Source organism: Camelina sativa, chromosome 4, assembly GCF_000633955.1.
Source record: "Camelina sativa cultivar DH55 chromosome 4, Cs, whole genome shotgun sequence".
Classification (NCBI taxonomy): Eukaryota; Viridiplantae; Streptophyta; class Magnoliopsida; order Brassicales; family Brassicaceae; genus Camelina; species Camelina sativa.
In genome coordinates, this window is record NC_025688.1 from 2,081,163 (window position 1) to 2,092,562 (window position 11,400).

At 37.1% G+C, this 11,400-nt stretch overlaps 2 protein-coding genes across 2 annotated transcripts in view; both read right to left on the reverse strand.

Annotated features, from left to right (window-relative positions):
- LOC104783465 (putative F-box protein PP2-B6) overlaps positions 1-6,487 on the reverse strand; it is a 14,201-nt gene extending 7,714 nt beyond the window's left edge. The window contains exon 1 of the mRNA XM_010508619.2: positions 6,312-6,487. Within this exon, the coding sequence (XP_010506921.1) occupies positions 6,312-6,487 (176 nt within the window). The remainder of the gene's footprint in view (positions 1-6,311) is intronic.
- Positions 7,118-8,496, reverse strand: LOC104779571 (F-box protein PP2-B10). Its single transcript, XM_010503938.2, has 3 exons — positions 8,165-8,496; positions 7,837-7,958; positions 7,118-7,759 (listed from the first exon to the last, which is right to left on the reverse strand). Exons 1-3 carry the CDS (start codon positions 8,444-8,446, stop codon positions 7,315-7,317), a joined length of 849 nt encoding a protein of 282 aa, XP_010502240.1. The 5' UTR covers positions 8,447-8,496; the 3' UTR covers positions 7,118-7,314.

Sequence of the window (11,400 nt, forward strand, 5' to 3'; positions counted from 1 at the left end):
AAAAAAAAAAAAAAAAAAAAAAAAAAAATTAAAATGCAACCACTCCTCTCCACTCGATTTTTCACCCACAAAATTACTTCCCTTTTCATTTCCCCCACCCACGTGAACTCTCTCACACATCACCTCAATCTCTCCCTTTCTTGTTCCCTCTTAGAAGACACATCACCTTTGTGTCCTCTCTTCCTACATCACCCCATTACCACTCTCTCTTTCTCCCCCTTACACAACACCTTCATACTCTCTTTATTTATTAATTACTCCCTTCATTCTCACTCCCATCAACCAAAACAAATCGATTACTCCCTCATCTTTCTTCCTCCAACTTGTTCGAGTTCACAAAGCTTACCAGAGGAGTCCTGCAATTCATTCATCAGCGATTCAACCGAAGTCCTTTGCTCAGTCCGAGACCTGTTGCCACTCGACCCGCCGGAATAACCCCCTCGAGTAGACTTGGTCCGACTCGATCGAGCCATTTTCCACCACCACTGTCGAAGCTGCTCACTTCTCTCTTGCTCGACTCAACCGAGCTGTGACTCGCCGGATCTCTTGTACTTTGGTCATTGTCGTGAAGTTCTTGTTTCGGCAAGTTGTTCACCGTCTCTCTCGATCCACCCTCACAGACCCCCATCAAGCCAAACCCGGCTCGATTGACCATCGCGGAGCTGCCAACCGAGACATCCTTCATAGATTCGTTGTGTTTAGCTGCTCTCAAGACCAACGACGCTGCAACTTGTGCGACTCAGTCTCAAGCTGTTTCTCCTAAAGTAACTTGACCAGAACACTCTCAAAGTTTCACTCGACTCGATCCGTGCTTTGCTCGACTCGAACGAGGAAAAACTTTCGAACTCGACCTGCACAACTCGATCGACCATCCTGGGTAAGCTCCCTAACACAAAAACTGCGACTCGATCGACGACGACTTAGAGCTGCTCCCGGAACCAACATTCTCTTCGACTCGATCTGAAGTCCTAGAGCACCCGCTGAAGCAGCCTCTTTATTTTACTTGATCGAGAAACGAGGTTCCGACTCGACCCACCTGACTCGACCAACGCTCGATTTGACAAACATTGTTACTTCAAACACCTTAGCTCTCTCATTGATTTTTGTGATTTGTATTATTGCCTCGTCATTAACCTACTAATCTTTGATTTTGAGTTTGAATTGTCTCAGTTTTACAATGTCTGACAATTTTTGGGATGAGATGTATGAGAAGTATGGTTGTGCGGTACCAGGACGTGTTGTTACTTCTAATCCACCTACGCAAGGCGCTGACTCAAGCAGAGCAGTAAAACGATCTAGTAAAGACAAAGCTCGTGGCAAGAAGCCTGTGCAACAGAGAGATGAGGGTAGCGATTATGAGATGGAGCAGGCTCGTGAGAGTGCATCATCAAGGAAATATGTCAAGAAGAAGTCTAAATCGAAGCTATCTGCCCAGGAGTACTATGATTTGTTTCAGCAACATGAATTTATGGGAACACGATATCCTCACAGTCAAACCATAAAGGACCTCGGTATAGCAGAAGATGTTGAATATCTTTTCGGCGAATGCAGCCTGAGCAGACTTATGAACACGCCAAAAAACGCTTACAGAGAGGAAACCATACAGCTTCTAAGCTCCTTGCAAGTTCACCATTTTGCAGATGCACCTGAGATGGAGTCGGATGGCAGTTTAGGCTATTTCACGTTTATGATACATGGTCGGACTTACAGCCTTACTGTGAGGCAGATTGAGGAAGTGTTTGGATTCACTAGTGGGACTGGCACTGCCGCAGAAATCGACAGGGAAGAGGCGTCGTCATTATGGGCTTCGATTAGCACTGAGCAGCACTTCAACGCCTCAAGGTCGGAAGGGACGCTAATAAGAAGCCCAGTGTTGAGATACTTCCACAGGGCTATTTCGAACGTCTTCTATGTGAAGGAAATCACTGGCCTTGTCACCAAGGCAGAGCTTGACATGTTGGATTTGGCACTCAAGGACCCGCTAAAGAAGACTACAGGGGGTGTTATGCTTAGAGGTGACGCATGAGACACATCGTTCGCTTTTTTCCTGTTGAACCATCTGCAGACTTACAAGACGTGGGTGGTGAGACTGAACAAAACTCATTCACCCGGAGTTATGTGTATGGGAGGGGTTGTGACATGGATATTAGAAGCAGAAGGCGTCCCTCTCCCTTCAAACTCGTTTCCTCCGCGCTGGATGGATATGTACCACCTGAAACAGATTCACACTTTAGACTGGGAAAACAAGCATGGAAAGTTTGTCTACAAATTCGTTCACCCAGAGGTGGAAGAAGCAAGGATCCTTCTTCCTTGTGCGAGTCTAACAACGATCCTGAATGGTGAGAACATTGAGTTTATCCCTGATAGAAGCGTTTTGTATGTTGAGGAAGAAGATCAGCGATGGAGATCTCTGCAGAAGAAGACAACCCGATGGAGGAGGATTCAGAAGACTATCGCCCTGAGAGGTATCACTTTGACGAGTACACAGTACCGAGACTAGGAAAGGGTGTTAGGTAGGCTCATGAACGTCTCAACAAGCTTCAGAAATGGGGCAAGGCGAGGGACAAGATACTCAGTAGTTTCAAGAAAACTTTTATGAACTTCATGAGTAAATTCAGTTGTTCAACATTCACTGTCGCCATCCCAATGCCTTCCCAAGATGGCATGCCAGTACAGGGACGCTCGTCTACACGTCTTGAGCCAACTCGCCGAGCACAACCATCTCCAGCACGCCGGTCTGCTTACACACCACGAACGCAGCAACCCTCTCCAGCTCGACCACGAAATTCCCCTCATGAGCCCCGGGAGAGAGCGAGAAAGTCGTTGAAGAAAGCCAAGAAGGGACCTTCATCAAGTCGTCCAGCTGAACATCAACAAGGCGGTCCTTCTGAGCACTTACCTGAACCAGTGGTTGAACAGCAGAACGAGTCTCAGATCGAATACCAGACCAGGCCAGCGACTGAGCAGCAGAATGAGCCTCAAGGTGACCACCCACATATGGAGGATGTTGTGCTATTATCGGATCATGGTGAGTCTCGCGTCGACGACATGCAGTGCGATGGACAACAGAACGTTCATCTGAACACGCAAGTGATTGATGAGCAAGTCGACCAACCAGCTGAGGCCACTTCTGCGGACCCTGAACAAGGCGAAGGACAAAGTCAATACCACGATCCTCCTTGGGCTAGCACCAACTCCTTCTTCTACTACTGAGGTACTCCTACGGTTCCTTTGTATATACCATTTCATTCACGCATTGTTTGTGTTGTGATTCTTAAATCCTTCTGCAAATTTTTCTTACACAGGAGAATGTATAATTTAAGTTTGGGGGAGGGTTTGAGATGATGTATCTGATGACGTTTTCTATGATTCTTATTTCAAATTTTTGCATCATATCATGTTTGAGTATGCATTCATCTATTTGCATTGAAAAACCATAAAAATTTGAAAAATTTTCGAAAATTTTCACAAAAAAAAAAGTGTTCATGTAATTTGCATTTGCATATTAGGATTGAGTCTAGTGTTATTCATATAAAGCTGTTGCATTAAGCATAGGGGTTGATGATGATTATAACCTTGTTAACATGCTGAATTCAATAAGATAGGATCAAGGCCCTTGTTATTAGTTCTTTGATGCATGTTGATTGAACTTGAAATGTAAGACTGAACCAGTCTTTGAATTCTCGAAATTGCATTCTAGTCTTGATTGAAGCATGTTTTGAATTGACATCATTCCCTATCTATATGAACATAATCCTGACTTGCAATTATCTTGTTATGCATTGAAGTTGAACTCATGGATATTTGGATTATCTTTCTCCCATCTTTGGAACAGTTTCCCGCATCCTTAACCAACCGTTCTTTCAAACCAATTGTATTCTTAAGTGTGAGGCCTTTTCCGAGTTGAGCTTGTTAGAAAGTGTTAGATTTTAGCCGACAAGAGTAGGATCCTGTGTAGTTCTAGTTCGCATTTTCCAAACTAGTAGGACTAGGTGAGAACTCGAATTTGGGTTTTGGGATTGGATTTGTGCTGAAAAGAGAAAAAGTAAAAGAGAAAGAAGAAGGGTAAAGAGTCTCTAGGAGGAGAATGTGTTTTCAAGTTTTACAAGTCTAGTAACGGATGTGGGTTGTGCAATGTAAAAGTGTTATTGGTTCTGTGCATAGAAAGAAAAATTCAAACAAACAAAACGCTAAAGAAGTCTAGCGTTCTAAGAAGAAAAGAAAGAGAACCATAGTTATAAAAAAGTTTCCTATCCGCTAGATTGATATGAAATAACCTCCTCCTAAGGCTAAGTAAAAAGAATGAGAGAATGAGTTTAAAAAGAGAGACCGATGAAGGGTAGAGATAGGACCAACTTCTGGGTTAGAAAGTTAGAGCTAAGTTTCCTTGGGACCTTTGGGTAAACGGGACACTGCTCTTGTATGTATCATCAGTTGGTTTCAACCTTTAGCCTTCTCTTCAGCTCAACTCATTTTTGCGAGAGAACCCTGTTCTATATTGTTAAAACCACTTGCAGAGGAGACCATTTTTGTCTCTACCCTTTCACCCCAGCTAAATGAGTTTGATGACATTGCTTAGCTTGATTCATGGTTCTTTGTTAATGAATGTTAAAGGGAATGATAGAAATGATAGCATGTGTAGATTAAGGTTCGGAATCTTTTCATGTTGTGATGAGCTTGTCTAAAGTTTTTAAATAGAGTTCCTTCACCATGCATCATATAACTAAAAACAAGGACCTTGATTCTAAATACTCTATTCAGCATGTTTTAGGTTCTGAGACCCCATCTTCAAACCTCTCTTCCTTACTTTGTTCTTGATCGTTTGCTTGAGGGCAAGCAAAGAATAAGCTTGGGGGAGTTGATATGTGTATATTTTACACTCTTTCATCATGCATTTCCCATTCATTATGTTCTCTAAACTCATTGTTTTGCATTGTTTTTGGTCTCGTTTGCATAATATGCATATCTAGGTAGTCTTTGCATTGTTCTTGCATGCATCTTGCATATTGGAGTTGCTTCAGGTGTTTTAGGAGATGTCCAAACCATCAAAAGCAAACAAGGAGCAGGAAAGCAGTCCGACTCCGACTCGATCGATCGATCAAGCTTCCTGGACTCCGACTCGATCGACACTCCCACGATGCGACTCGATCGACGCTCTTAAACCGACATCCTGGTTTTGTTCTGAAGACGCGTCCGAGAAGGGTTCCCGAACCGACGTTCTATATTGTCGTTTTACGTTTTAGGGATTTCCATGTTTTACTATAAATACGTTTTGTTAAGTTTTTACTCAGACAACTTAGCTTTTATCTCGTTTTCTTTTCTAAGGTTTGACCAAGCCACCAAAAAACGTTCTGAGACTTGTAATCCGACATCTCAAAGTTTATTCAATTTTTGCACTTGATTTCTTCTACAAAGTTGTTCTTCTCATTTATATCTATATTACTATGCATGATTCAATGTTTTGTGGATTTGTATCTTTGGTGATGATTTCCGGATCTGAGTAGTGTTAGAGTTCTTGGGGATGGGATAGACTAGGTGGAGGATCTTAGGATGTAGGGTGTTTAAGCTTTGATTTGTATGATTCCCTTCTGGACTAGTGTTAGAATTATTAGTTTCTCTCTGATCAATTGGAACTAAGTCTTAGACATTTCCGCACCCAAAAAGTGTTCGATGAAATGTCTGACCAACTAGTGCCAGAGACTTACATTCCTAGCCTAAGAGATTAGTTGTCTAGGATGTTTGTTGACGTGAATGAACTTGTTTGTCATGCCATGCTTGATCATGTTTCTCTAGCGAGAGCTAGGTTTGGAAGTGGTTGAATCTGAGTAGCTTCTGTCAAGAGATTGGATTAGCTAAGTCGTGATGTTCATTGTCTAGGGATAGTTTGCTTGTGACGCGTTAAACACTCTGTAGACTAGGAGACTCCACCGACATCAATTACTCCTATCCTTAGGACTTCTTTCTTTCTGATTTTTATTACCTTCCTGAGACTATTTCGATTTGTGTTGTTTAGTTCATGCTTAGACTCGTTTATGTTTTCATTCATATCTCTTCTTGTCATACATTCTCGTTTCTAGTTCTAGAACTCATTTCCGTTTTGCATTCTGATCATTCTAGGATTGTTAGATAAAAACACTCTCTTTGAATTGGCTTGACTTGTGATACCTTGATTGTATCTTAATTGATAGTAAAGTTTCCCAACTGGATTGACACCTTAAATATTACAACTGCATAAAGTTAATTGAACCTGCTAGGACATACAAAACTCCTAGTATCACGGAATTCAAAGGTTTTTGAAACCGAAGATGCACGCGTCCCTTGGACTTGTAAAAGAGATTATGTTGGAGATGCAATCTTCTGGAAAGACATCGAAAAGTGATGATGACCCCAGAACGATCACTCCTCCACCGTGCTTTTGCCCTATCGACGAAGAACCGGGAACATCTCCACCTTTGCCTCTTGAGTCAACGCCGTGTTTTTGTCCCATTTTTGCTTCTATCTTTTATAATGTTTCTTCGTCTAGAAGCTAAAGAATATAAAGAATCGTCAAAAGTCATCTCCTGCTGCTAATATTCATAAAGAAAGACTCGTTTGAAGTCGTCGTCCACAGTTATTTATGGAACTGCCCTTCCTCACCTACCTCCACAGAACGTATATATAATGGAGATTGGAGAAGTTCTAGTATATCGAGTGCAACATATTTTTTCTTTGGTGTGATCGAGTGCAACATATTTTTGTAATCAGCTAGTACGTAAACAATACCATTATACCTTTTCTATTAAAATTAAAATTTGGTATTATATTGTCTTTAAAAATTGTGTGGCTTGTAACGCCACTTATTATTCCTTAGAACTCTGTTTTTCCTCATCGAATTTGTTCACGTGAGAGAGAATATTAGAACCAAAAACCCAAATTCAAAAAAAACATCGCACTCCCTTCTATGTTGCAAGATGTTTCTCCAAAGACCAATATACGACAAAGATTTTAACTTACATAAACGTTAGACTCGTACCAAAACGCCAAAATTACCAAGTGTTCTCTCCACTGAAGGAAAGTGGTTTACACATATACCAACATGGCAACATCCTCTTTTTTTTTTTTTGAATTGAATGTAAAATTTTACTCAACCAAAAAACCTTTTTACAATGAACAAAGTAACATCCTCACAGTAAGAACAAAGTAAGAGCTTAGCTTATTTAGCAAACTTGTTATTTATTGTAACAAACACAACTTAATACAAATATACCAATTTGTTCACTCCATCGCATAATCAACTCATGACACAATAATACAAATAGATGAACCATCGATCAATTACTGGATTCTTGCAGGACGGATTTCAATACCTTGGATGATCAAGCCATACTTCCCATCGAGACGCGTAGTCTCTAAAACACCCATCTCAATCTCATCACTATTAATTAAACCACCTTCATTGAAGAATTCTCCAAGCTCAATCTCCATCCACCCGTCATCTCTCTCCTCAGGTTTCACTAGGTGCCTCATCCCTCTCTCTCCCCTTGTAAACCCTACATCGACATCATCATCATAATCAAAGCATATATCTCTTCTAGAAGGTTCCTGTCCCACTATCCCAACAACAGCTTTTATGGCCTTATCCGTAAACCCATAAAATTCATCCCCTTTCTTGAACACAATGTAAGCAGAGTAACGAGTTTTTGGAGACAGGACACGAGTGTTCGCTCTCCCACGAAAATCGAACCAACATACAAAAACAAGCTCCGCTACTTTTTCAAACCTACATTAATACATACATAACATCATTTGATTGAGGCAAAATAAAACCATATGTAAAGTAATAATGAAAAAAAGTACCTAGATTCAGGAAATGGAATCCATTGCCAATAGCGAGGATCATCTCCCCATGCTATTGAGAAATCATTCAGCGGAGATAACATGATACACCTCTTCCCACTCGATTTCTCTAACCATATGCTCTTTTATTTCCGAAACAAAAATAAAAACCCACCAAATAACTAAGAATTATTCAATAGCAGCATTGCATTATTCTTAAAACGTAATTGCTAAGTTAGGGTTTTGTTTTGTAGCCATACTTCCCTAGCAGAACGAGTTTAAAAAAAACTTCGAAGTCATGATTACTCTCAAATCCTATAAACAAAGTGACTGATATAAACATAATTACCTTTTTGCCATCGTCGATGAGAAGAGGATCGTTACAGAGAGAGAAGTAGAGTTTCTTTTTCGATGAGAAAACTCGCGATGAAGAAACCAGAGATTCGTACTCCGCCGGAATAAACTTCTCCCATATGATATCTGACTTTGCCGCCGATTCGAAGGTTTTCGAGACCGTAGCAGCGACGCAGGCATCGCGTGGATTTGTGAAAGAGATTATGGTTGAAATGCAGTCCTCCGGCAAGGAATCGAACGGAGACGACGACTTGGAAACGATCTCTCCTCCGATCATCGCGGTGTCTTCGTTCGTAAGATTTAACAGAGACGTGCACAACACTCTGACTCTTGACTCTTCTTAAGCGAATAGTCGTTCTACGAATTTACGAAAGTACCCCCTTTCAGCTGATAATGCGCGCGTCTCATTCACGCATCTTTGTTTTGTCGGTGTCTAAGATGGGCCGCGAGAAGCCCAAAGTTCTAAGGTTTTTGGGATCAACTAGTGAAAAAGTGAGCTGGACATCTTTAATCTCAACAAGTTGAAAGATTCAGCAAATGTAGGATCAGTAGTTACTAATTAAAGAAACCAAATCTTTAATACAAAGTTGAAATTTATGGGACAAGCGTTCTTATGGGAAATAACACGAAGTAACATGGTTTGATAAATTGAAATTTATGGGACAATCGTTTTTGAGATTCACTGGATTTTAATCCGTGGTATACCGCGTGTATATAATTTTTATTATTATTTATATTTTATGTTGTATTTGTTTGTTAACTATTGGATGTTTTGTAAATAGATGAATAACTAAATTTTCCGGCTGTTTGTACGACTAAATGTTTATTTTAATTTTTTAATCCGTGATAGAATTCATGACCATTTGTTTGTTATATTTAGTTTGTTTTGTTTTGTGTTTGAGATTCTATTTTGATTTTTAATTATTATAACAAAAAATAAGGGATCTAGATACATAATAAGTCATTTATACGCTATGATTAAGTCACATTATTCCTAATAATTTAATTATTTTACACAATCTTTGTTAAATTAACTTGATTTTATATGTTAAATATTGTAATATTAATAGTTTTGAAAATAACAAAATGGAGATTTAACCCGTGTTAGTACAAATTTAATAATATTTTATTAATTCCAACATGTTCTCTTTATAACTCATCTACTATATAACCATATTAACCTGTTTTTGTTGTAGTGATTATATGGTAATTTAAACTTTTTAAATTTTACATATTTGTAATATTTTAAAATTTTATTAAGTTTATATATATTAATTATAATATTTAAATAAATGTGAACTGAAGTTCTTCTTACGTTAAGAATCAAAGCTCAAAGGTATTAGAAAACAAAATGGGAATCAAATTGTTGTTTTCTTTGTTTGCAAATGATTCAGAGACATAATATCTTCAAAACACAATAAAAAGTGTGGTTAAATATATCATAGTTTCTGTTTTCATATTGATTTTGCTGTAAAAATTTTTAGTTGGAATATGATTTAAAATATTTAGGAAATAAAATCTGAAGTAATGTTATTTTTGGAAAACTTTTAGGGATTAACTTTGTAAATAAGTTTTTAAATAAGTACAAATAAAAGGGTAAAACCCAAAATATACTTCAAAAATGTATATATAGATACATACTAGATTTTAACTTGAGATACACCGCATGCATATAATTTTATTATTATGTATATTTTATGTTATATTTCTTTGTTAAATATTGGATATTTTGTAAATATAAAAAAACTAAATTTTTCGGCTAGTTGTACGGCTAAATGTTTATATTAATTTTTTAACCCGTAATATATACTTCATGACCATTTGTTAGTTATACTTAGTTTGTTTTATTTTGTTTTTTAAAATTCTATTTTGATTTTCAATTATTATAACAAAAAAATTAGGGATCTAAATACATAATAAGTCATTTATACGCTATGATTAAGTCACATTTTTCCTAATGATTTAATTATTTTGTTTTTTTTGGTTGTTGACAAAAATAATAATTTATTTTACACTCTCTTAGTTAAATTAACTTGATTTTATATGTCAAATATTCTAATATTAATTATGTTGAAAATAATAAAATGAGGATTTAACCCGCGTTAGCAAAAATTTAATAATATTTTATTAATTCCAACATGTTATATTTATAACTCATCTACTATATAACCATATTATATACTATTTTAAACTATTTTAATTTTACATATTCGTAGTATTTTAAAATTTTATTAATTATTATATATATATTAATTATAATATTTAAATAAATATGAATCGAAGTTATTCTTATGTTAAGAATCAAAGCTCACAGAGTCACAGGTATAAAAAAACAAAATGAGAATAAAATTATTGTTTTCTTTGTTTGCAAATGATTCAAAAATAGAATATCTTTAAAACACAATAGAAATTGTGGTTAAATATATCATAGTTTCTGTTTCCATATTGATTTTGCTGTAATTTTTTTACTTGGAATGAAATGTAAAATATTTAGGAAACAAAATCTGAACTTATGCTATTTTTGAAAATTTTTTAGGGATTAATTTTGTAAATAATTTTTTTAATAAGTACAAATAAAAGGATATGACCCAAAATATACTTCAAAAATGTATATATTAATAAAGATATAATATGTATAAAAATCACTAATATTTGGAACTTGGAAGTAACATGGTTTGATAAATTGAAAATGAGAATGATAATGATGGTGTAAATATTTAGAACTTGCAGTTATAATTAATATAATAAAAGATGAAGGTGTTTCTCTGCTTTGTTGACACATCAGCTCTTGATTGAAGCAAGAACTAACACATCAATTAAAATTGATGGCCAATCAAATCAAGAGAATTAATACAGGTCAGCCAAGAAATTGTCAAGTTGGATCATAAAAAAATGGATTCGAGATCGGTGAACACGTCGTCGGGAGGAGATGTTTTTCCGTTGGAGATTTGGTGGAATTAGGGGTTTATTCGATTCGATTGATCTGATTACTACTCTATGGCTGCACGATGAAGGATGTTACTTTACATATCGCCTACCATGATAAACATTACGATTTCGAGCAGCAAGAGTTTATTAATTCGATCAAAGTCGCAGCTCGTCTCATCTCTTACAGAATTCTCTTCCATACTATCTTAATCCTCGCCTTCTTGTTGCCTTTTGTCTCCATCCTAACCGCTGGTGTCAACAAGTGCTTCTCCTTTGGAACCCCTCTTTTTTTTTTTTTTTTTT